This window comes from Oncorhynchus keta, unplaced genomic scaffold (genome assembly GCF_023373465.1).
Source record: "Oncorhynchus keta strain PuntledgeMale-10-30-2019 unplaced genomic scaffold, Oket_V2 Un_contig_2759_pilon_pilon, whole genome shotgun sequence".
NCBI classification, from domain to species: domain Eukaryota; kingdom Metazoa; phylum Chordata; class Actinopteri; order Salmoniformes; family Salmonidae; genus Oncorhynchus; species Oncorhynchus keta.
In genome coordinates this window covers 325,680-352,534 of record NW_026285609.1, presented here as the reverse complement: position 1 = coordinate 352,534, position 26,855 = coordinate 325,680, and the positions used below count along the sequence as shown (strand labels likewise).

Below are 26,855 nucleotides of genomic sequence, written 5' to 3'. Positions count from 1 at the left end.
CATCTACAGATGATGTTTTTAATGCCTGGCCACTACCAGACTATGCTGTTGATTCATCTACAGATGATGTTTTTAATGCCTGGCCACTACCAGACTATGCTGTTGATTCATCTACAGATGATGTTTTTAATGCCTGGCCACTACCAGACTATGCTGTTGATTCATCTACAGATGATGTTTTTAATGCCTGGCCACTACCAGACTATGCTGTTGATTCATCTACAGATGATGTTTTTAATGCCTGGCCACTACCAGACTATGCTGTTGATTCATCTACAGATGATGTTTTTAATGCCTGGCCACTACCAGACTATGCTGTTGATTCATCTACAGATGATGTTTTTAATGCCTGGCCACTACCAGACTATGCTGTTGATTCATCTACAGATGATGTTTTTAATGCCTGGCCATCTACTGACCAGACTATATGCTGTTGATTCATCTACAGATGATGTTTTTAATGCCTGGCCACTACCAGACTATGCTGTTGATTCATCTACAGATGATGTTTTTAATGCCTGGCCACTACCAGACTATGCTGTTGATTCATCTACAGATGATGTTTTTAATGCCTGGCCACTACCAGACTATGCTGTTGATTCATCTACAGATGATGTTTTTAATGCCTGGCCACTACCAGACTATGCTGTTGATTCATCTGATGTTTGTCGTAAATACATACAAGGCCTAAGCCCGAACCGAACCTATGGGCAGCAACCCACCAGGTTTATTACACCTGTAATAAAATACCAGATTGGTCTGCAGTCACACTGACAGGATGTTAGATGTTAGATCTTATTAGGACAGCTTTGATTGGATTTAGAGGTCGTTGGCCCTGTTTGAATACTGTTAGAATAATTAACGTGATCTGAATGATGACCAATCCAGGCATGTCCATGTCAGACTAGTGAATACTTCAGAGAAAGGAAGGATGCAGGTTTTCATTCAGGGCCTTTAGGATATGGAGCATGCTGTTACTTTGAGTGATCTACTGCCATCTATTGGTCAGTTCCTTCAATGGCAGCCAAGTGCCAGTGCCTTATTCACTATATTGTGTAGCACAACGACCTGTGGCTAAATATGTTGTAATTTGACAAAACGAAGTGTCATTGCTCAGAGCTAGATATACAATGCTACATTTACAGGTGAAAAATCTGTGTGAGAAATACGAGTTGCTCATATCACTGGACATTTTCACTTTTTTATTACAAAGGTTGTGGATGTCTAGAGAAAAAACCCTGTTTGTCCCATAACATACATACAGCCAGTAGTAAGCAGCGTGAAAATAACAATGTGTTGTAATGTTAGAAAAGGTTTCCTACAAAGCAGCGGACGGATAACTACAGAAACTAGCAGTGCAATTATTATTTTATGATAAGAAGCAGCATTAAATTAAACATTTCAATGTTTTGAAGTAATAATTAAAAACATATGAATACAATATACAAAAATAATTACTGGTAAAAAAAAATCAAAAAGAGAAAGATTTGTACATGAACAACACATGTACAGCAGTGGAGGCCTCTGACTGGAGGACGGCTCATAATAATGGCCAGAACAGAGCCAATGGAATGGCATCAAACACATGGAAGCCATGTGTGATGACACCATTCCAGATTCCACTCATTACCATGAGCCCGTCCTCCCCAATTAAGGTGCCACCAACCTCCTGTGTTCTACAGTTCAAGTAGATGATCAGCACCCTTTGGTATAATGTAACTTTTCCTCAATTACCCCAAAAAATATTCCAGAGGCCAAACTCTAATGCATGTCATTTAATGCATTAAATACAGTACTTAGATATTTCACTCTAGTCTCCAGTATATACTGCTAGATAACTAAGTCATTCAAGTATCTTGTAACATCATCAAATCATTTCACATTTAGTTTTCACCTGGCAATGCTGGCATTTGGTGTTATTCTTAAAGCCCAACCATTGGAAACCTGTAAACCACATGAGTGTTGTACAAATACAGAACCCTTTGGAGTGGCCAAGATGCCAGTCTTTGTACCAAAAACCCTGGCAGCCATTTTGTAGGCCTTAAGCTCACCAATGTGTTGCTGTGACTGATTAAAGGAAAACTCCACCCAAAACATCTTGGACTATATCAACAATGGACTAATGAAACACAGCAAAATATAGTTTTTGGGTTTAAGTGAACCTCATTTACACAGTGAAAACCAGTGGTTTTTAAACCTCTCTTAGAGCCAGGTCAGTTACACGCTAGAAATGCAACCGAGAAGCGTATTGATATCTCTTCGACGTCAGGACTTATTACCAACACCAGTTTCTGAAATGTGTCATCATGGGAAACCTTTCAGCTTCCGCAGATATTCACCTATGATCAACTGTTTTCCCTTTTCCTACGGATACCGTTTTACCGAATCCCCCCCAGAGCCAGCGAAACTCAAGAATCAGAAGTATATTCTTAAATAATTAGTGCTAAAAGTAGAGGAACATCATCGGAATTGTTACTCAACAGTCCCAATACTCAACAGATATATTAGTTAATGTATAAATAACGTTGGGATATAATAAAGTCATGGGTGGTGTGATTACCAAGGTAGCTCAATCTTTCTATGGAAGATGGACTAGAAAAATAAATATGAGTGGTACCTAACTCCCACCACAGGAGGGCACTAAAACAAAAGACGACAACACTGCTTCCCTGTGTCCTCTGATAGTTATCGGTGTCCCACAGTCCAATCATGAGGAACTCGAGGGTGAAGTTTCCCCTAGGATCAGCTTCCCTTCCCCCAATCCTAACCTTAACCATTAGTGGGGAAACTGCAAACTGGCCCAAAATCAGAGTCTAGGGGCAACTTCGCCCTACATGATGAGGCACTTAAAGGAGGTATCGTATAGACTAGCATTCATTCCCTAGTAATAAGGCGAAGCACCAGTGGTATGAAAGCAACACAGTTCGGTCATACAGAAAAGATACCCTGAGAGTCAGAGCGTGGGGAGTAAAGCCAAAGCTAGCGCAGTCAGAGCACGTTTAGCCGGAGAGCAACATTTGTCCATTCCTCTCAGGCCACTAGGCAGCCTTTCAGGTTATAGCTAACAGCCATGCCCACTCTAAAAGTCCCCAGACTTCTAATTGGTCAGTGGTTGGCCGATGTCCAGCCTCCTCTGGGCGGAGCCTCGTCGGCGGGCCACGGGGGTTGTGGTGGCCGTTCCCAGGGTCCCTGGCGTCTGGAAGAAGGCCTTGGAGCCACCGCCAGCTGCCGCCTCCTCCTCCTTGGGAGTCTGTGGTGTCTGTGGAGGAGAGACAAGAGAGTGAGGCCCTGAAACCACACAGTTTAAGGAATGCTGCCTCTGCCGAGCATCTCACTACAGATGAATAATCAACTCTGGCAGTAGAGTATCACTGTGACAGTATTCCATCTACCCCTCACCCCCTCTTCCAAATACCAGCCTTATAAAATACCACTCAATTCAATTCTAAGAAACAATGTTTTCCAGCGAAGGACACATTTCAGCTTGAACCCTATTCCCCACTGCGAAACCGAGCTATGCATTTCTAAGCAGAACAAGCGAACAACCTGTTGGAAACAGACCACTTGTATACAGTCTTCATTCCATCAATGTTAGGAGAGGGAGTACATAGCAGGAATGGGAGACCGTGTGCTGATTCATTTGTTATGGATGAACACGTTGGCTCGTCCAATCATTAATAATGTCCCTTCATTTTGCGCCAAGAGTCTAATGAGTGAGCTTGTGTCCCAAATGGTACCCTAATCCCTACATAATGCACTACTTTAGACAAAAGTCCTATGGGCTCTGGTCAAAGGTAGTGAGTTATAGCTATAGGGAATAGAGTCCAATTTGGGATGCAACCGCAGTCTGAGAAGTGTCTTCTCGAGGCACAGAGTGATGTCATCAGAGCTATGTTGGGGAGTTTAATTGTCTTTTAATGACCAAAAGATTCATGAACTCTGAGGTTAAAAAAGCTATATTTTCCTTTTCGGGGATAATCTTTTTAAAGCAAACAAAAGCTGAACTGCTGTGGAATAGTTAAAACATGATAAACAGAGTTTGACAGTGGCATTTCCAGTGTTTGTCTGCTACACAAAAGGTCATACATCATGTGACCGGATTTAACTGCTTTCCAATATAATCTGATCCATGTGAAGTGGTTAAAGCACGGTCTGTCTGTCTATATAATCTGATCCACGTGAAGTGGTTAAGGCACGGTCTGTCTGTCTATATAATCTGATCCACGTGAAGTGGTTAAGGCACGGTCTGTCTGTCTATATAATCTGATCCACGTGAAGTGGTTAAGGCACGGTCTGTCTGTCTATATAATCTGATCCACGTGAAGTGGTTAAGGCACGGTCTGTCTGTCTATATAATCTGATCCACGTGAAGTGGTTAAGGCACGGTCTGTCTGTCTATATAATCTGATCCACGTGAAGTGGTTAAAGCACGGTCTGTCTGTCTATATAATCTGATCCACGTGAAGTGGTTAAAGCACGGTCTGTCTGTCTATATAATCTGATCCACGTGAAGTGGTTAAAGCACGGTCTGTCTGTCTATATAATCTGATCCACGTGAAGTGGTTAAAGCACGGTCTGTCTGTCTATATAATCTGATCCACGTGAAGTGGTTAAGGCACGGTCTGTCTGTCTATATAATCTGATCCATGTGAAGTGGTTAAGGCACGGTCTGTCTGTCTATATAATCTGAAGTCCACTGTCTATATAATCTGATCCACGTGAAGTGGTTAAAACACGCATATAATCTGATCCACGTGAAGTGGTTAAGGCACTGTCTGTCTATATAATCTGATCCACGTGAAGTGGTTAAAGCACGGTCTGTCTGTCTATATAATCTGATCCACGTGAAGTGGTTAAAGCACGGTCTGTCTGTCTATATAATCTGATCCACGTGAAGTGGTTAAAGCACGGTCTGTCTGTCTATATAATCTGATCCACGTGAAGTGGTTAAGGCACGGTCTGTCTGTCTATATAATCTGATCCACGTGAAGTGGTTAATAATCTGATCCACGTGAAGTGGTTAAAGCACGTCTGTCTGTCTGCTATATAATCTGATCCACGTGAAGTGGTTAAAGCACGGTCTGTCTGTCTATATAATCTGATCCACGTGAAGTGGTTAAAGCACGGTCTGTCTGTCTATATAATCTGATCCACGTGAAGTGGTTAAAGCACGGTCTGTCTGTCTATATAATCTGATCCACGTGAAGTGGTTAAAGCACGGTCTGTCTGTCTATATAATCTGATCCACGTGAAGTGGTTAAGGCACGGTCTGTCTGTCTATATAATCTGATCCACGTGAAGTGGTTAAGGCACGGTCTGTCTGTCTATATAATCTGATCCACGTGAAGTGGTTAAAGCACGGTCTGTCTGTCTATATAATCTGATCCACGTGAAGTGGTTAAGGCACGGTCTGTCTGTCTATATAATCTGATCCACGTGAAGTGGTTAAAGCACGGTCTGTCTGTCTATATAATCTGATCCACGTGAAGTGGTTAAAGCACGGTCTGTCTGTCTATATAATCTGATCCACGTGAAGTGGTTAAGGCACGGTCTGTCTGTCTATATAATCTGATCCACGTGAAGTGGTTAAAGCACGGTCTGTCTGTCTATATAATCTGATCCACGTGAAGTGGTTAAAGCACGGTCTGTCTGTCTATATAATCTGATCCACGTGAAGTGGTTAAGGCACGGTCTGTCTGTCTATATAATCTGATCCACGTGAAGTGGTTAAAGCACGGTCTGTCTGTCTATATAATCTGATCCACGTGAAGTGGTTAAGGCACGGTCTGTCTGTCTATATAATCTGATCCACGTGAAGTGGTTAAAGCACGGTCTGTCTGTCTATATAATCTGATCCACGTGAAGTGGTTAAAGCACGGTCTGTCTGTCTATATAATCTGATCCACGTGAAGTGGTTAAGGCACGGTCTGTCTGCCTATATAATCTGATCCACGTGAAGTGGTTAAGGCACGGTCTGTCTGTCTATATAATCTGATCCACGTGAAGTGGTTAAGGCACGGTCTGTCTGTCTATATAATCTGATCCACGTGAAGTGGTTAAAGCACGGTCTGTCTGTCTATATAATCTGATCCACGTGAAGTGGTTAAAGCACGGTCTGTCTGTCTATATAATCTGATCCACGTGAAGTGGTTAAGGCACGGTCTGTCTGTCTATATAATCTGGTCTGTCTGTCTATATAATCTGATCCACGTGAAGGTGGTCTATCTAATCCTGCCGACGGTCTGTCTGTCTATATAATCTATCCACGTGAAGTGGTTAAAGCACTATCTGTCTGTCTATATAATCTGATCCACGTGAAGTGGTTAAAGCACGGTCTGTCTGTCTATATAATCTGATCCACGTGAAGTCTATCTGCTGTCTATATAATCTGATCCACGTGAAGTGGTTAAGGCTGATCGGTCTGTCTGTCTATATAATCTGATCCACGTGAAGTGGTTAAGGCACGGTCTGTCTGTCTATATAATCTGATCCACGTGAAGTGGTTAAAGCTGCCTATCTATAATCTATCTATCTATCTGTCTATATAATCTGATCCACGTGAAGTGGTTAAGGCACGGTCTGTCTGTCTATATAATCTGATCCACGTGAAGTGGTTAAGGCACGGTCTGTCTGTCTATATAATCTGATCCACGTGAAGTGGTTAAAGCTATCTACTATCTTCTGTCTGCCTATATAATCTGATCTATCGTGAAGTGGTTAATCTACGGTCTGTCTGTCTATATAATCTGATCCACGTGAAGTGGTTAATCTTCCTGCCTATCTGTCTGTCTATATAATTCTGCATCTATCTATCTGGTCTATCTATCTATCTATCTGTCTGTCTATATAATCTGATCCACGTGAAGTGGTTAAAGCACGGTCTGTCTGTCTATATAATCTGATCCACGTGAAGTGGTTAAAGCACGGTCTGTCTGTCTATATAATCTGATCCACGTGAAGTGGTTAAAGCACGGTCTGTCTGCCTATATCTGATCCATCTGTCTGTCTATCTGATCACGTGAAGTGGTTAATCTTCCTGGCATCGGTCTGTCTGCCTATATAATCTGATCCACGTGAAGTGGTTAAGGCACGGTCTGTCTGTCTATATAATCTGATCCACGTGAAGTGGTTAAGGCACGGTCTGTCTGTCTATATAATCTGATCCACGTGAAGTGGTTAAAGCACGGTCTGTCTGTCTATATAATCTGATCCACGTGAAGTGGTTAAAGCACGGTCTGTCTGTCTATATAATCTGATCCACGTGAAGTGGTTAAGGCACGGTCTGTCTGTCTATATAATCTGATCCACGTGAAGTGGTTAAGGCACGGTCTGTCTGTCTATATAATCTGATCCACGTGGTTAAGTCTGTCTGTCTATATATCTGATCCACGGTCTGTCTGTCTATATAATCTGATCCACGTGAAGTGGTTAAAGCACGGTCTGTCTGTCTATATAATCTGATCTGATCTGTCTATATATCTGATCCACGTGAAGTGGTTAAGGCACGGTCTGTCTGTCTATATAATCTGATCCACGTGAAGTGGTTAAGGCACGGTCTGTCTGCCTATATAATCTGATCCACGTGAAGTGGTTAAAGCACGGTCTGTCTGTCTATATAATCTGATCCACGTGGTTAAGGCAGTCTATCTATATAATCTGCCACGGTCTCTGTCTATCTATCTAAGTCTGATCCTATATAATCTGATCCACGTGAGTGGTTAAGGCACGGTCTGTCTGTCTATATAATCTGATCCACGTGAAGTGGTTAAGGCACTATCTGTCTGTCTATATATCTCTGATCCATCGTGAATCTATCTTCCTATCTGGTCTATCTATCTTCCTGGCTATCTATCTATCTTCCTGCTGTCTGTCTGCCTATATAATCTGATCCTATCGCTGAATCTATCTATCTTCCTGGTCTATCTATCTATCTTCCTGGCTATCTATCTATCTCTGCCTATCTATCTATCTTCCTGCTGGTCTATCTATCTATCTTCCTGTGAATCTATCTATCTTCCTGGTCTATCTATCTATGCTGTCTATCTATCTATCTATCTTCCTGCTGGTCTATCTATCTATCTTCCTGCTGGTCTATCTATCTATCTTCCTGCTGGTCTATCTATCTTCCTGCTGGTCTATCTATCTATCTTCCTGCTGGTCTATCTATCTATCTTCCTGCTGGTCTATCTATCTATCTTCCTGCTGGTCTATCTATCTATCTATCTACCTGCTGATCTATCTATCTATCTTCCTGCTGATCTATCTATCTATCTTCCTGCTGATCTATCTATCTATCTTCCTGCTGATCTATCTATCTATCTTCCTGCTGATCTATCTATCTATCTTCCTGCTGATCTATCTATCTATCTATCTTCCTGCTGATCTATCTATCTATCTTCCTGCTGATCTATCTATCTATCTTCCTGCTGATCTATCTATCTATCTTCCTGCTGATCTATCTATCTATCTTCCTGCTGATCTATCTATCTATCTATCTATCTTCCTGCTGATCTATCTATCTATCTTCTATCTTCCTGCTGATCTATCTATCTATCTATCTTCCTGCTGATCTATCTATCTATCTTCCTGCTGATCTATCTATCTATCTTCCTGCTGATCTATCTATCTATCTTCCTGCTGATCTATCTATCTATCTTCCTGCTGATCTATCTATCTATCTTCCTGCTGATCTATCTATCTATCTTCCTGCTGATCTATCTATCTATCTTCCTGCTGATCTATCTATCTATCTATCTATCTATCTATCTTCCCACCGGTCTGTCTGTCTTCCTGCCGATCTCACCTGTGTCTCTGTCTGGATGAAGGTCAGAGACGGCCTGGTCTCCAAGGGAGAATGTGGAGGTATGGGTGCCGACCCGAACAGCGGGTGCTGCTCTGGACTGGAGAGGGCCGGCGCCACTGCCACCCCATTGAACTCCGGGGCCCCGGCCACTGTGTAGGGCCCGGCGGATCCCACCACGAAGCAGGCGGGGGACATCATGGTGGACATGTTGAAATTGAGATTGGCATCGCCCCTGTTGGCCATGAGTGGGTAGGGGGAGAGGGTGGAGGAGGACACAAGGACATAGGGCAGGGTGCCAGCAGGTAGAGTCAGGCCGCATGTCGTCTGACCAGCAGAGAGGAGGAAGTTGAGACTGTTGAGACCTGGAGGGGAGAGGGGTGAATGAGGACGAGTCATCTGTGAAAAATGGCACCTTATTCCCCATTTAGTGCACTATTTTTGACCAGCGCCCTATGAAACCATGAGGAGGGGGAGTAGACATCGCTTCAACCAACAGGAGACGAGGTACAGCCAAAAATCACAAGAACATAGAAAAATAGGCGTGATCATCACTCACAATGCCTTTATCCTTGAAGGACTACAAATCTCTACATGGGACTGAGGTCACTACGTTAAGGACACTGCTCCTAAGTAGACAACAAGTCTATCAGCACTACCTGTACAGTCCAATATCCATCCTGTCACAGAGTCTAAAGGTCATGTTTCAGAGACGCAAACAAAAAAAAATGATGTTAGTGTGGATAAGACACGTTAACTGAGCAACACTGACTGACTGGCACAGAGTTGTTTTTAACATAGCATACCTGCAGAGTTAGGCACATAGAGCTAGTGTGGATAAGACACATTAACTGAGCAACACTGACTGACTGGCACAGAGTTGTTTTTAACATAGCATACCTGCAGAGTTAGGCACATAGAGCTAGTGTGGATAAGACACATTAACTGAGCAACACTGACTGACTGGCACAGAGTTGTTTTTAACATAGCATACCTGCAGAGTTAGGCACATAGAGGTAGTGTGAAGGCCGGACCAGGTTGTTGTGGGGGCTCTGTCTGCCCACCTCCCCGTCTCGGAGGACTCTCAATAGGGCCTCTTCCCTGACTAGCCCCCCTGGGTGCTCTAGGGAGCTGGTCCTTGGGCTGGTGGTCATCTGACAGCTGTTTCCCTCCACTCTCCTTCTCTAGGAATAGAAAAACTATTTGTAAAGTGTGCCAAGTACAACAATAATAAACAGCTAGTAGCAGCAGTGTACAAAAGGGAGGAGGGGGGGGGGTTGTCAATGTAAATAGTCCGGTGGCCATTTGATTAATTGTTCAGCAGTCTTATGGCTTGGGGGTATCAGCTGTTAAGGAGCCTTTTGGTCCAAGACTTGGCGCTCTGTTACCGCTTGCCGTGTGGTAGCAGAGAAAACAGTCTATGACTTGGGTGACTGGAGTCTGACAATTTTTGGGGCTTTCCTCTGACACCTATAGTATATAGGTAGAAGCTGTTAAAGAGCCTTTTGGTCCAAGACTTGGCGCTCCGGTACCGCTTGCCGGGTCCTAGGCCCCAGTGATGTACTGGGCCGTGCGCACTACCCTCTGTAGCGCATCACGGTCAGATGCCGAACAGTTTCTATACTAGGTAGTGATGCAACCGTTCAGGATGCTCTCGATGGTGCAGCTGTAGAACTTTGAGGATCTGGGGACCCATGCCAAACCTTTTCAGTCTCCTGAGGGGGAAAAGGTGTTGTTGTGCCCTCTTCACAACTCTCTTGGTGTGTTCGGACCATGATAGTTGGTTGGTGATGTGGAAACCAAGGCACTTAACTCTCTACACTACAGTTAATGGGGGCCTGTTCGGCCCACCTTTGCCTGTAGTCCACGTTCAGCTCCCATTCTTCAGTTTTTAATGCGACCCTCCCACAGCCCAATGCTGCAGCGCTCCCTAGTGCATCCCATAATTAATTTACGATGAGCTTTGATCACATTTCCCTCTCAAATAATGAGCCATGAAATTGCATGGCTCATCTACAAAAATGATAGCTCTGTTTTGCTAATTTTTCAAGCAAAAATAATGTGAACTGCTACGCTTCCTCTGCAGAGGATTTTGTGACTGTTTCAGGTGAATGTACCAGACTACTGGTAGGTAGAAATACTGTGTGGATTTGAGCACACCTACCATGACTTCTCTCACCTACCATGACTTCTCTCACTCCTCAATTTGAATGGAAGTGAGAGGCTGAGATTAATAGTCTGGGGTTTTGTACAATTACAAATATCACATGCATCACCAAAATGATAATGCCATTGTGTTTAATTACAACTTGGAATACTTTTATCCTGGTCAGGGAGCATGCAGTGATTCAGATTTTAATTTAATGCTTCGCTTTCGGGAATCATTAACAACATTTTCTGCATTTTCTGAATTAAATCACAGCATGTATGATGATGAAATATACTGAAATAAATGTCGTCCTCTACTACTTCCACGTCTCCATAATGTCGTCCTCTACTACTTCCACGTCTCCATAATGTCGTCCTCTACTACTTCCACGTCTCCATAATGTCGTCCTCTACTACTTCCACGTCTCCATAATGTCGTCCTCTACTACTTCCACGTCTCCATAATGTCGTCCTCTACTACTTCCACGTCTCCATAATGTCGTCCTCTACTACTTCCACGTCTCCATAATGTCGTCCTCTACTACTTCCACGTCTCCATAATGTCGTCCTCTACTACTTCCACGTCTCCATAATGTCGTCCTCTACTACTTCCACGTCTCCATAATGTCGTCCTCTACTACTTCCACGTCTTCATAATGTCGTCCTCTACTACTTCCACGTCTCCATAATGTCGTCCTCTACTACTTCCACGTCTCCATAATGTCGTCCTCTACTACTTCCACGTCTTCATAATGTCATCCTCTACTACTTCCACGTCTTCATAATGTCGTCCTCTACTACTTCCACGTCTTCATAATGTCGTCCTCTACTACTTCCACGTCTCATAATGTCGTCCTCTACTACTTCCACGTCTTCATAATGTCGTCCTCTACTACTTCCACGTCTTCATAATGTCGTCCTCTACTACTTCCACGTCTTCATAATGTCGTCCTCTACTACTTCCACGTCTTCATAATGTCGTCCTCTACTACTTCCACGTCTTCATAATGTCGTCCTCTACTACTTCCACGTCTTCATAATGTCGTCCTCTACTACTTCCACGTCTTCATAATGTCGTCCTCTACTACTTCCACGTCTCCATAATGTCGTCCTCTACTACTTCCACGTCTTCATAATGTCGTCCTCTACTACTTCCACGTCTTCATAATGTCGTCCTCTATTACTTCAATGTCTTCATATCATCATCAGAAGCTCTCAATTTTCTAATCAATCAGTATAATGCTGCTAAGAAACTTGAGGAAACCTCTTTTCATTATGAAGTGATCGCTGAACATAAACAGCACATTCTTCTGAGTTATGTCTTTCACCTTCACATGTAATGAACCTCACAAAATCACAGGCTGCCTCTCAAATGGCACCCTATTCCCTATATAGTGCACTAGTTTTGGTCAGGGCCCATAGGGAACAGGGTGTCATTTGGGAAACAGCCGTGGTGGAAAATGAAACTCCCTCCTTGGAGAAAACATTCCTGTACGTAAACAAACCATTTGGTAATTCACTGGTCTGACCCCCCCTCATGAGATCAGGCCTGAGTCCCAAGTGGCACCCTATTCCCTACATAGTGCACCACTCTATAGACCCTGGTCTAAAATAGTGCACTATATAGCAAATAGGGTGCCATATAGGAAGCAACACATACTTCCAATACACATGTTGAATTAAACCAACAGAGGACAAAGTTATGTACTGTGATCTTTAGAGGGTATAAATGGAGTGTCCAGACAGACAGGCAGTTCTGTGTGTGTGTGAGACTTCTCAGCAGTCGTACCAGTGTGTGTCACTTATAAATAACAAAAGGGCATCATTGGGAAGCTCATTATTGACAATGCATAAAGAGTGTACTGGTCACCTTGGAAACCAACCAGTGTGTTATTAAGACGGAGGGTTCTATTCAATCAGATCTGCTTTATGTGACATTGGCATAGAGATTGTTTTGGCGGTGGAACTGTAGGAGGTGGAACTGCGTTAGAACTGTCAAATCCACAAGCAGCTCACGTCATTATACCTAAAGCGGACATTGCCATTGGCTGCACAGAGTCGCATTATGAGAATCCCATGCAGCCTGGTTTAGACTGAACACTGATAGAACTCGTCATTATTTCTATGTAGCCTTTCTCCTTCTGAACTTTTACGTGAGCGGGACGGTGTGGCTTCCTGACAATGATCAAGGCCGATTTGACAGCGCCAATGCAGTTCCACCTCCAACACATCAGCGATGAGGGTGTCAGCTATCTCCGGTTAACACTTGATCTGATTGAATCTAGACCTGAGACGTTACAGTATGAGGCGTCGCTCTCCCTGACCGGTCTTATCGGTTGTCAAATCACCACGCTTCTAATTAAAAAGGGAAGTTTCGCTTTTCACAACTTCCCCTTTAAATATGGATCATACATTACTGTGATTGGTCTAGCAGGAGGAGGATGATCTACAGTGATCTAAGGTCAGAGGTGGTCCTAGGTACAGTGTGGAAATATGGACAACGACTACCTGAAGCGTGTCAGGCTTATGGTCAATCAGAGATCCACAGTACATCTGTGGATTTCACTTTCTCCACAAACTCACCTTTTCAGATAGCTCTGTCTCAGGCGACTCCCTCTTCTCCCCCACTCCTTCATCCTTCTTCCTCTTCTCCAGGATGTTCTCTCTGGACCTTGACCCCGGTGACCTTTGAACTTCCGTGGTCAGGCAGTCAAGCCCATCCTGCGCCTCCGGACCTCCATACAGCATGACCACCGAGGCCTGGGATAGGCTGGGTAGATAGGCCATGTGGTGGGGATGGGGGGACAGGGGTCCCACGTATGAACCCTCTGGGTGGACGGGCACGGCCAGGGGGGCTAGGCCCGGGGAGCAGAGCAGGGAGTTGCAGTCACTGTGGGCGGGGCTCTGAAGTCCGCCGCTGGGGTGGGAGACACTGCAAAGACACAGAGGAACCAACTTAGACATATGTTTCTGTCATTCTCTCCAAGTAAATGCTCTGGAGCAGGGCTGTCAAATTCATTTCCTGGAGGGGCCAAGTGTCTACGGGTTTTGTTCCAATGAATGATATGAATTAGTTAGGAACTCTCTAGGTCTTAATCAGACATGGTCCTCTAGGAATTCAGTTTCACACCTTTGCATTATACTGTTTATAAAAAAGATGGGACATTAGAATGTAGAAACATATAGTAGTAAAGTCCTTAAATGCTTTTTCTTCCAGAAAAACAAAACAATGTGGTGACTGCATTAGAGACCAGATTTCAATTGTAAAAAATATAACAAAAAAACACTCCCTCTCAGCAGTTTGGAACCAGCAACCTTTACGACTCCTCCATCCCCACTTTAAAAACACTTAGAGCAGCAACAGCCTTGAGACGGCTGTGGCTTGGCCACCGGTGAAATAGCCACCACATCCCTAGTAGAAATGGTCAGAAACCGAGAGGACCAGGAGACACTGCAGCCAACTCATGTAAAACATGTCAAACCCAGCCTAAACAAACACCAGGGTAAGAGTAAAAACTCAAAGCGAACCATTACGAAAACCACCTTTTATAAATTAAATGAACTGTGAGACGTGGACCAATAACAGTTTGCGGAGAGCTTCAGCCGGGCCTATTAAAAACTCCAAGCCGGAGCCTCTGGAGCTGGTCATTTGCACGCATCACTTCCTCTAAGGGCCCAGTTTCCTGTTCCTGAGTTGCAACTAAATCACCACATAAGCCATGTCTCAAATGGCCCCTTATTCACTATATAGTGCACTACTTTTGACCAGGGCACATAGGGCTCCGGTCAAAAGTAGTGCACTATAAAGGGTGCCATTTGGGGCACCTTCATATATTTTATTCACATGGCAGCCCTGTTGTATACCAGTGGACCTGATGTGTCATTACATTCAACCAACAAGCTAGTCCTTGGCAACAGGCAGTGTAATAGATCATGAAATGCAACACAGAAGTTGTAGATTGTTTGCAGTAAATCTCAGGTTATTACCACTGGATGGCGTATGAAAAGTGATGGTGTGATTAGGAACAGGACTGGTAGCAGCCTGGGATGTGTGTGTGTGAGCCTCCTTCCGTGTGTGTTCTACTTACCCTGTAACAGTGGTTCCAAACTGCAGCCGGCACACAGCGCTGTTGCTCACACACCTTCTGGAATAGTCCACTGACTGGGGAAGCAGACCTGGACAGAAGCAAGGGAGATGTGAGTTAATTACATTTACAGGTATTACTTTATTTGAATGGTCCCAAATAGATGGTTGGTAGAAGTTTAACTAACTAGCTGCTTGCCCTAACCTTATCCTAGTCTTACCCCGACCTGTAACCCTAGCATATCAACAGATTAGTAGTTGGTTGACAGTTGACAGCTATGTGCTCTGACCCACATCACAACTGGTTCATTGGGAACCAGTTGTGATGTGAGCTGTCTGTCCCGACTCCTTACCCGTGACCTCTCTGCGTGGGCTGCTGGGCGCCGAGTTGACACGGCGTTGGCTGGCCACGGAGGTGGGCACCACATTGAAGGAGGCATGGCGTGCCAGCTTCTGTTTCCTGCCGCCCGGAAGAGCGATGGCCTCCGGAAGAGCGATGGCCGCTACAGCCTCTGAGTCCTCTGTTGAAAAACAGAGTGGGGTGTGTCAGTAGGAGTAGGGTGAAGTTGCCCCTAGACACTGATCTTGGGTCAGTTTATCATTTTCCACACTAATAGTTAAGGCTAGGACAGGAGGAGAGGAAGCTGATCCTAGATCTGTGCCTTAATCCCAGAGCGTGTTAGTCTTGGTCAGTAGACAGGTTTATGAGTAGTTTTAGTAGAAGTGAAGACAGTTCCATTATAAATGTGTATAATGCATCCATTTCCATTCACTGTAATAGTGTTTAATAGATGGTCTCCCTATGTACTGAGCTGATGCCCTTCTGAACCAATATGGGAGTGATGTTATTTGTTTTACCACCGAGGACCACTGTGTGAAAAGTGTTTTAATGAATGCTTTTAAGTGCTATCCTATGTGGATCCACATCTGGCTGTATTATTCACTACCCAAATCATTTCAATTCAATCTTACCATGTCTGCTGTGGAAGTCTGCCGGGCCGATCCACTTGAACGCAGGCTTCCTCCCCCTCTCCTCCCGGACGTGGACCTTCTTGATCAATCCCAGACTCGTCAGGACGTTGGCGATGTCATACAGCCGCCGCACCTTAGCTGAAGACAGATTTGAATCAGATTCGAACAACACAGTAAAAAGGCCAATGGGAGGGATGTCTGGGGGTATCTGAGGTGACGTTGCCCCTAGACACTGATCTTGGGTCAGTTTTGCATCTTCCACACTAATGTTTAAGGTTAGGATTATTAGAGGAGAAGTTGATCCTAGACCTGTACTAGGGGAAACTTCAACCTGCAGCTATTTGGTGGCTGGGTTGTGATCATTAGGCCCCAAAGGGAAAACACTGACTGAAACAGCCAGGGACTACCTGGACTTGATGTTGTGTCAGAGGCTCTTTGACTGCACAGCAAAACCCTCAAGATCCCCATGAGCTCTGGTCAAAAGTCATGCACTATGTAGGTAATAGGATGCTTACTTTTGTACTTGCTGTGGCTGGCGGGGTCCTGGCTTTCCTCGATGAGGATTTTGGCGGCCACGTCCAGAGTGACCGTCTGGGTCCTGGACACCAGGAAGAGCATGACAAACTTCTGACTCATGATGCGTAGGGACTTGTCTTTCCTCGTGCTGGCGGCCACTGCAAACAGACAAGCAGAACAAAGTTAAACGGAATACTGGGTTCTATTCACGAAGTGGCAAACGGAAGAAAATGGACAGAAACAGGGAGCGAACTACCTGAACTAGTTTCCACTTTTCCGTTGCAAAACGTTTTGCGATGGTGTGCACTAATGAATAGGACGTTGCAGTGGCTTGTATGGTCTAGTGCTGTTTACATACCAGTGTCAGCGTGGGTTTGAATCTGACCTACAGCACGCCACACCCTCCTCCTATAATAATACTACTACTTTAATGTCCGTGTTACAGAGAACGATGGATATTTGACTCAAGACCTGAGTTACCTGTCAAACAGGTGGTCTTGTCAAACAGGACCATAATACGAACGACAACGTTCCTTATTCAGTGAGAGAAAGTGACCCTTCCCTCCTCTCAAAGGGACGTTATGACAGGAAGTGGATGGCCTAGTGTTCTGCAGGAGGGGACGCCAGATCCAAGGCAACCACTGCCTCTCTAGGGAACAGTAGCTTTGGATTCTGTTAGCAAGCTACATGCAGCTACCTAGTTAGCCAATTAGCCACGTTGAAACGCACAGCCCAGCGTCGTCCCGGGTTAGGGTTTGGCCGGGGTAGCCGTCATTGTAAATAATAATTGGTTCTTAACTTGCCTAGTTAAATACAGGTTAAATCATTTTTTAAAGAATTTGCCTTTAAGCCCAAGTCAGTAAAAGCATTCCTCATCGTCATGAAGATGAGGGTAGGGGGTAACGGCCTCACGGGTTTACCAAGGCTGATGGGATTCTTTGTGTTAATGTGTGTGATGACCAAGCGCTCCTCGTCAATGTGATGGATCACTAATACAACTGGGAGATGACAGCAGAGGAATGGCGACAGGAGCGAAGCTTGGCGGCTGAGCTTTTGATGTGGCACATATTAACTAGCAATCTCCAAACGCCCGCTGAAGTTAATTAACCAGACTGTTTGACTAATAACGACACAGGGTATAAGTGATCCATTACCTGTCGTGAGAAGATTCCCCCCCCAATCCTAACCTTAACCATTAGTGTGGAAAATGCAACACTGACCCAAGATCAGCGTCTAGGGGCAATTTCCCCCTACTCTGCTCTCACCACAGCCGGAGTCTCCTTCACCTCCCTCCTCTGGGGTGTGTGTGGTGGCTCCCTCTCTGTGACCACCCTCCGCGGCCTGCTCCATGTGCAGGTGGTAGCGCTGCTGCCTGCCTATCCCCTGCAGCTCGGCCAGGGTGGACCCCAGGCGCCGCCGCCCGTACCACACGTACTGGTTCTTAGCCACGCGCCCCACGATCATCAGAGACTCCAGGACGTTTACGATGTCATAGATCCGCCGCCGCTCCACCCCTAAAGACAGACAGACACCAGGGACAGGTCACACTGGGGTCAGCAACATGATTTCAGTGTTCTGTTATGTGAGCTGGTTATATAACAAAGCTCTAAGGTACCTCAACAGGATTTAATGACGCAGCAGACCATGTCTGGCTGCATCTTAACGTTCCTCAGTCTCAGACATTGCTTGGTTTATACTACAACCTGGTGCTATTCTGGAAGGTACAGTGGGATACGAGGGCTCTGCGGGAAGGTATCCATAGCAACCATTTCCAAAATCCAATAGTGCGTGATATTTCACATAGCTAATGTAATATCCGTTTTATGAGCTATTTCCATTATTGTCTTCCTTTCTGTGCGGTTACCAATTATGGCAGCCTCCCTGAGCCGGGTCGTGTTCATTAGTCATAAAACGGAAGACAACGGGTCATTTGTAGCGGAGTTGCGAGTGCATGATGCTTGTAACACAAGGGTAGTGGGATCGATTCTCGGTACGGCCCATATGTATAATGTCTGCACGCATGACTAAGTTGCTTCGGATAAAAGTGTCTGCTAAATGGCATTTATTATGTAACGGACTGAAACAGGGAGGGACTGTTAAAACATTTGCAAAACATTTTACATCGCTTGCCCTGATGAACATGACCCAGGTGTAGCTGTAATCTCCCTCTCTGAATTCATTGGCTCTTACCCAGGCTAGTAGACACCTCATCCAATGAGATACTGATGGTGTCAGAGGTTGGATAGTCCGGATACAGGGCCAGGAACTTCTGGCACAGCAGGCCCAGGCTCTTCTGCTTCCTGCTGGGCTTCCTTTCCCCCTCTTCCTCCTCCTCGTCCACCACATCAAACTGATCAGAGAGACAAAGCATTGTCAAGAAAGTCATTGAGTCAAGAATTGTAAGAATTTATTACAGCATGATACTTAAGATTTCAGCATCTATAAATCCATTAGTTGGAAGATGATAATAAAATGACAATGTCACTGTATATTCAAGATAACATATCCTACCAGCAGTTTCTGGCATAACCTTTGCTAATCTCAATCCATACAAATGACCCATAACACATTAATAACTGCTTGCCCAAAGGCAGCCATCACTATCAATTCAGTATAGGAGGTCAGTGTCAGTGTCCCAAATGGCATCTTATTCCCTATACAGTTGACTAGTGTTGACCAGAGCCCTGTGGGCCCTGGTTAAAAGTGGTGCACTATAAAGGGAACAGGGTGCCATTTGGGGTGCAGTCGGTGAGTGGTCAAAGGGTACCTGGCACGGGCCATCCACCTCGACATCCTCCACTGCTCTCTCATTCTCAATGGGCCTAAACAGCACCTTCTTCATCTCTCTGTCGCGGATGTCAGGGCTGGCAGCACTGATGAGCATCCTGAGGTTGGCCGTGGGGGTCCAGGGGTCCGCGTGGGGAGGGGCCCCCCGCTCAGAAGGCTTAACAGGGGTGCTCTGGAGGTGTTCCGGGGTGGGAGGCTTACTGCCATACAGCAGCATGGTGGCCGTGGTGTCCATCTTGTGAGGGGTGGTTCTTCTTCGCTCGACACATCTGTTCTCCTGGGAAGGAGCACAATGTTATGAACTTTGAATAAGTGGGGTGGAGTGATATGAAATGTGTTGCATTTGTAGCCGGATCTACTTCATATAAATAACATAAGCATAACCATCTTCGGTTTGTACTTTTTAATTACCGTTTATAATATTACATATATATATATATTCCCCCCCTCGCTCGACTTTCTTCATTCAACTTTTTCCACCCTGTACACTTTATCTGGACATGGTTCTACAGAACCTCCACCAGCCAAAGCTAAGTGGCAACATTAACATGAAGACTAAGAATTGCTGTACTCATAATATACAGGACAACAATCACCTTATGGTGAGGATAGCCGTGCTGCAAGCAAAGCTTCAGACGCAATCGTTAGGCAAGGGTCATAAGTACAGATCGTAATATAAATCCTCTCGCACAATCCCAAGGGTCATAAGTACAGATAGTAATATCAATCCTCTCGCACGGTCCCAGCAGCCGGACAATTTTCTCATGGCTTCTGGAAGGAAATACTGTAGGAATGCTCAACCGGCTCTCCCCATTAAGCAACAAGTCGGAGTCCGAGTCTTCTCTGGTGTCTCCTCAACCCGTTACGGGGTCTGAGACGCCGAAGCCTCCCACCATTAGCTCTGACAAATTGAACACCGTAGTCATTGCCGACTCCATTTTCCATAGTATTAGACTTCCAGCGATCATACACTGTTTACCAGGGGGCAGGGCTACCGACGTTAAGGCTCATCTGAAGATGGTGCTGGCTAAGACTAAAACTGGCGAGTGTAGAGTATAGGGATATTGTTATCCACGCCAGCATAGTGGAGTCTGCCACTAGCACAGTCAGTGTAGTCAGCTCAGCTATCCCCATTGAGACCATGTCTGTGCCTTGATCTAGGTTGGGCAAAACTAAACATGGCGGTGTTCGATTTAGCAATCTCACTGGAATAAAGACCTCCTCCATTCCTGCCATTATTGAAAGAGATTGTGATATCTCACATCGCAAAATAGGGCTACTTAATGTTAGATCCCTCACTTCCAAGGCAGTTATAGTCAATGAACTGATCATAATCTTGATGTGACTGGCCTGACTGAAACATGGCTTAAGCCTGATGAATATACTGTGTTAAATGAGGCCTCACCTCCTGGTTACACTAGTGACCATATACCTGCGCATCCTGCAAAGGCGGAGGTGTTGCTAACATTTACGATAGAAAATTTCAATTTACAATTTATTTTTTTGTTTAAATTAAAAAATGACTTGAGTTTTCATCCTTTGAGCTTCTAGTTATGAAATCTATGCAGCCTTCTCAATCACTTTTTACAGCTACTGTTTATAGGCCTCCTGGGCCATATACAGCGTTCCTAACTGAGTTCCTATCAGACCTTGCAGATAATATTCACATTTTTGGTGACTTTAATATTCGCATGGAAAAGTCCACAGACCCACTCCAAAAGGCTTTCGGAGCCATCATCGACTCAATGGGTTTTGTCCAACATGTCTCTGGACCTACTCACTGTCACAGTCATACGCTGGACCTAGTTTTGTCCAGTGGAATAAATGTTGTGGATCTTAATGTTTTTCCTCATAATCCTGGACTATTGGACCACCATTTTATTACGTTTGCAATCGCAACAAATAATCTGCTCAGACCCCAACCAAGGATCATCAAAAGCCATGCTATAAATTCTCGGACAACCCAAAGATTCCTAGATGCCCTTCCAGACTCCCTCCACCTACCCAAGGACGTCAGAGTATAAAAAAATATTTTTTTAAATATTTAAAAATAAATAAATAATTTGGTTAACCACCTAACTGAGGAACTAAATTAAATATTGTAATACTATAGTGTAGTCACACCCATAAAAACAAAAAAAACATTTGTCATAAGAAACTAGCTCCCTGGTATACTGAAAATACCCGAGCCCTGAAGCAAGTGTCCAGAAAAATGGAATGAAAAATGGAACGGAAATGGCGCCACACCAAACTGGAAGTCTTCCGACTAGCTTGGAAAGACAGTACCGTGCAGTATCAAAGAGCTCTCACTGCTGCTCGATCCTCCTAGTTTTCCAACTTAATTGAGAAGAAGAACAATCCCAAATGTATTTTTTAATACTGTCGCAAAGCTAACTAAAAAGCAGCATTCCCCATTAGAGGATGGCTTTCACTTCAGCAGTGATCATTTCATGAACTTCTTTGACAAAAAGATAATGATCATTAGAAAGCAAATGATGGACTCCTCTTTAAATCTGCGTATTTCTCCAAAGCTCAGTTGTCCTGAGTCTGCACGACACTGCCAAGACATAGGATCAAGGGAGACACTCAAGTTTTTAATACTATATCTCTTGACACATTGATGAAAATCTCTGAACCGTCAAGCTGCATGCCGGACCCTATTCCAACTAAACTACTGAAAGAGCTGCTTCCTGTACTTGGCCATCCTATGTTGAATATAATAAATGGCTCCCTATCCACCGGATGTGTCCCAAACTCACTAAAAGTGGCAGTAATAAAGCCTCTCTTGAAAAAGTCAAACCTTCATCCGGAAAATATAAAAAACTAAAATAGGCTTATATTGAATCTCCCATTCCTCTCAAAAAATGTAAGAAGCTGTTGCGCAGCAACTCACTGCCTTCCTGAAGACAATGTATACAAAACACTTCAGTCTGGTTTCATACCCCATCATAGCACTGAGACACTCGTGAAGGTGGTAAATGACCTTTTAAAATGCTTTAGACCAAGGCTCTGTATCTGTCCTTGTGCTCCTAGACCTTAGTGCTGCTTTTGATATCATCGACTACCATTCTTTTGGAGAGATTTGGAAACCCAAATTGGTCTACAAGGACAAGTTCTGGCCTGGTTTAGATATTATCTGTTGGAAAGATAACAGTTTGTCTATGTGGATGGTTTGTCTTCTGACAAATCAACTGTAAATTTCGTTGTTCCTCAAGGTTCACTATATATTTTACCTCTTGGTGATGTCATTTGGAAACAATGTTAACTTTCACTGCTATTCGGACGATACACAGCTGTACATTTCGATGAAACATGGTGAAGCCCCAAAATGGCCCTCTCTGGAAGCCTGTGTTTCAGACATAAGGAAGTGGATGGTGGCAAATGTTTTACTTTTAAACTCAGACAAAACAGAGATGCTAGTCCTAGGTCCCAATTAACAAATAGATCTTCTGTTGGACCTGACAATTAATCTTGATGGTTGTACAGTCATCTCAAATAAAACTGTGAAGGACCTCGGTGTTACTCTGGATCCTGATATCTCTTTTGATGAACATATCAAGAATATTTCAAGGACAGCTTTCTTCCATCTACGTAACATTGAAAAAATCAGAAACGTTCTGTCCAAAAATGATGCAGAAAAATGTATCCATGCTTTTGTCACTTCTAGATTAAGACTACTGCAATGCTCTACTTTCCGGCTACCCGAATAAAGCACTACATGAACTTCAGTTAGTGCTAAACAAGGCTGCTAGAATCTTGACTAGAACCAACATTTTTTTTATCATATTACTCCAGTGCTAGCCTCTCTACACTGACTTCCTGTTAAGGCAAGGGCTGATTTCAAGGTTTTACTGTTAACCTACAAAGCGTTACATGGACTTTCTCCTACCTATCTTTCCGATGTGATCCTGCAGTACATACCTACACGTACACTACGGTCATAAGAAGCAGGCCTCCAGCAGGCAAACAGCTGGAGGCCGGGGTTTCTCCTATAGAGCAACATTTTTAAGGAATGGTCTGCCTATCCATGTGAGAGACGCAGACTCAGTCTCGACCTTTAAGTCTTTATTGAAGACTCATCTGTTCAGAAGGTCCTATGATTGAGTGTAGTCTGGCCCAGGTGTGTGAAGGTGAACGGAAAGGCACTGGAGCGATGAACCGCCCTTGGGGTCTCTGCCTGGCCGGTTCCCCTCTCTCCACTAGGATTCTCTGCCTTTAACCCTATTACGGGGACCGAGTCACTGGCTTACTGGTGCTCTTCCATGCTGTCCCTAGGAGGGGTGCGTCACCTGAGTCCCTGACGTGATCTTCCTGTCCGGGTTGGCTCCCCCCTTGGGTTCGTGCTTTGGGGGAGATCTTCGTGGGCTATACTCAGCCTTGTCTCAGGGTAGTAGGTTGAAGACATCCCTCTAGTGGTGTGGGGGCTGTGCCTTGGCAAAGTGGGTGGGGTTATATCCTGCCTGTTTGGCCCTGTCCGGGAGTATCGTCGGACAGGGCCACAGTGTCTCCCGACCCTTCCTGTCTCAGGCTCCAGTATTTATGCTGCAATAGTTTGTGGTGGGGGGCTAGGGTCTGTCTGTTATATCTGGAGTATTTCTCATGTCCTTTCCGGTGTCCTGTGTGAATTTAAGTATGCTCGCTCTAATTCGGTCTCTCTTTTTCTCCCTCTCTTCTCTCGGAGGAATTGAGCCATGCCTCAGGACTACCTTGCCTGATGACTCCTTGCTGTCCCCAGTCCACCTGGTCATACTGCTGCTCCACTTTCAACTGTTATGCCTGCAGCTATGGAACCCTGACCTGTTCACTGGACGTGCTATCTTGTCCCAGACCTGTTGTTTTGGACTCTCTACCACACCTGCTGTCTCTAACTCTGAATGATTGGCTATGAAAAGCCAACTGACATTTACTCCCGAGGTGCTGACCTGTTGCACCCTCTACAACCACTGTGATTATCATTATCTGACCTTGCTGGTCATCTATGAACATCTTGGCAATGTTCTGTTATAATCTCCACCCGGCACAGCCAGAAGAGTACTGGCCACCTCTCAGAGCCTGGTTTCTCTATAGGTTTCTTCCTAGGTTCTGGCCTAGGGGGGGGTTTCCTAGCCACCGTGCTTCTACATCTACATCTGCATTGCTTGCTGTTTGGGGGTTTAAGCTGGGTGTCTGTACAGCACTTTGTGACATCAGCTGATGTAAAAAAGGGCTTTATAAATCAATTTGATTGATTGCTTTAGTTCATGTGAGAAATAATCTTATTTCAAGACACTCCAGGCATGTCATATAACGGTGCTACAAATTCACAAAAAGAGGAATTGACTCTGAAGATTGTTCCTTATTGAAGAGACACTCAGAAACAATAAATAATAAGGAATTGAAGGGTTCATTTGACTTGGATTCAAAACATACCTTCTGATCATTTCTGCCTCCAACTTCCTCCATGTCTGCTTTGCTCTTCTTTGGACTTATGAGATCTCTCAAAGCTAGACATTCAACTTCCATCTGAAAAACAATTAGCCATATCATATTCATTTGTCTCTGAACTGTGCAGAAAGGTCATTATTTAGTTTCATACAGTCATATTTCAGTCACTACTTTGCTATAGCCAAATGCAGCAAATAGATCGATCTATTACATGGCCATAAGATATCAGTGGTCAGAAGATTTTGGCGCAAAGACCTTAGCCCACCTAACGTTAGCTGACGAATCTAGCTAGCTAACAAGCTAACTATCTACTATCACATCTAATTCTGACACATTGAATATTGCTACTGTAAAAGTCCTGATGACAAGACGAATACACAATAAATAGCTAAATTGTAGCTATAGTACACAATGGAAACACTTGACAAAAAAAGGATGCAATCTTGGGAAGTATTTTCTTTGGGCAAATTGAGTATTAATACTGATCCATTCAACCGGACACTTAGCTAGCTAAAAGTTAACAGGTTGCAAGACAAAAAGTATATATACTGTTAATAAATAAACAAAACATATTTGTCTATTTACTTAATACATAAATACCTTGCTACATGATTTACCTGCTGGCTGTCATCTAACTTACTGTAGCTAGGCTAGCTAACGTTAGTGATTATTATTTTACTCACCTTCTTCAGCGTTTCCTACGTAACGTAAGAAGATAAAGTTGTCAATACCAACGTACAGTATCTCCAATTGCACAGACTTACTGGTGGTACGTTGTTTAACTCAAATCAACATAACTTTAATTTCTTAAATAAGTGGGCTTTCTTCTAATATCCAGCTGTAAAACTTCTCCTGTTCCGCTGAAGTTACTTGTGTTGGAATTGCATTACTGAACAGGAATAGCTACAACCAAAAACACCCGCTAAAGCTTTTTTTTCTGGCGCTCTCATGCGTTTCACTCAGTCGAGCCAATCAGCATCTAGATGTTGTGACGCGTACAATTGATTTATCCAATAGGCAAGGGGCAACAGACACGCCTCTAAAGATTCTTGGCGGGGCAGTCCGCGCGGTCTTGACTGAGATTCGTGCTGTTCAGTTTGACTGCTGCTGTTCATGGTGTTGAGTGGCATAGCCGCGCACTTAGAAACCCTATTAATAACCTTAATCACAGAGGCGTTGTTGTTGCATGTATCGACTACGGACCCACTGCGGTTCCATCTAATTAGCTTGCGTGGCTCAGGGAAACAGATGGGACAGGAGTGGGTGGCGCTCATTCTACCTGTGACACCGCGCGAAAAGTTGTAACGTGAGGAGCCCAATACCCAGGGTCCCGCCCTCAGGCTTTCCCAGTCCCTCGAGTTGTCCGGGTTATCACATAATCCCCGCCCAATATTTCAAGACTGTTTACTTGTAGGTTTACAGAAATAATATATAATTTATATTCTTCATTTATTTGCAAAAAACTAAATGTTTCTCAGATACATGGGATTGCATATTTAATGTATTAACATTTATTGAATTGTAAATGTATCCAGTGCAAAATTAGCAAAGGAGAACAAATGGCTATTGATTGGTCCTGGTTGCCTATACTATATATCTACTTTCAGAGAGATAGCATCTTCCCAAAGCACCTGAAACCCTGCCTCTTTAAAGAGTATTTGAAATACCCCCCCCCCTTCTAGCTCTGGCTTTGCTTATAGCTACTTTACTGAGGGAAATGGAACTTACTATGACTGTGATATGTGGTTGTCCCATCTAGCTATCTTAAGATGAATGCACTAATGTCTGCTGAAGGACTAATATGTAAAATGTGCAATGTTGCATTCTCTGCATGGACAGGATGGATGGCAATATACTTTCAACAACAATGTGGAATTGTTCTCTCTCTGAGAAGCTCTATTTGTCACCCAAAGAGCTGATCGTAGGCTATGTCACTGGATCCATTACAGTAGATAGCCCATTCTTCTCAGTATTCACAAGTGTGTCTGTCTGTCTCACCAAGGCAGTGTCGTGGCCTTTTGTTATAAAGAAAAACCGTAGGATTACTTTGTGTGAAGCATCCTATTCAATGTCCTCTGTGAAGCCATCATCACTTTCATCTTATTATATGAAGCTTACTTAGAG

At 44.1% G+C, this 26,855-nt stretch overlaps 1 protein-coding gene across 2 annotated transcripts; it reads right to left on the bottom strand.

Annotated features, from left to right (window-relative positions):
- Positions 1–1,183: 1,183 nt before the first annotated feature.
- On the bottom strand, positions 1,184–26,055 carry e2f7 (E2F transcription factor 7). 2 transcript variants are annotated; one of them, XM_052506847.1, is made up of 13 exons: positions 25,415–26,055; positions 24,717–24,809; positions 19,288–19,576; positions 18,711–18,870; positions 17,786–18,034; positions 16,520–16,678; positions 16,005–16,142; positions 15,386–15,553; positions 15,037–15,124; positions 13,532–13,880; positions 9,795–9,984; positions 8,804–9,165; positions 1,184–3,259 (listed from the first exon to the last, which is right to left on the bottom strand). In XM_052506847.1, exons 2-13 carry the CDS (start codon positions 24,725–24,727, stop codon positions 3,098–3,100), a joined length of 2,325 nt encoding a protein of 774 aa, XP_052362807.1. In that variant the 5' UTR covers positions 24,728–24,809; positions 25,415–26,055; the 3' UTR covers positions 1,184–3,097. The 2 variants fall into 2 exon arrangements, with proteins under 2 accessions (XP_052362807.1, XP_052362806.1); XM_052506846.1 differs by having other exon boundaries at positions 19,288–19,584; positions 25,415–26,054.
- Between the last annotated feature and the right edge of the window lie 800 nt (positions 26,056–26,855).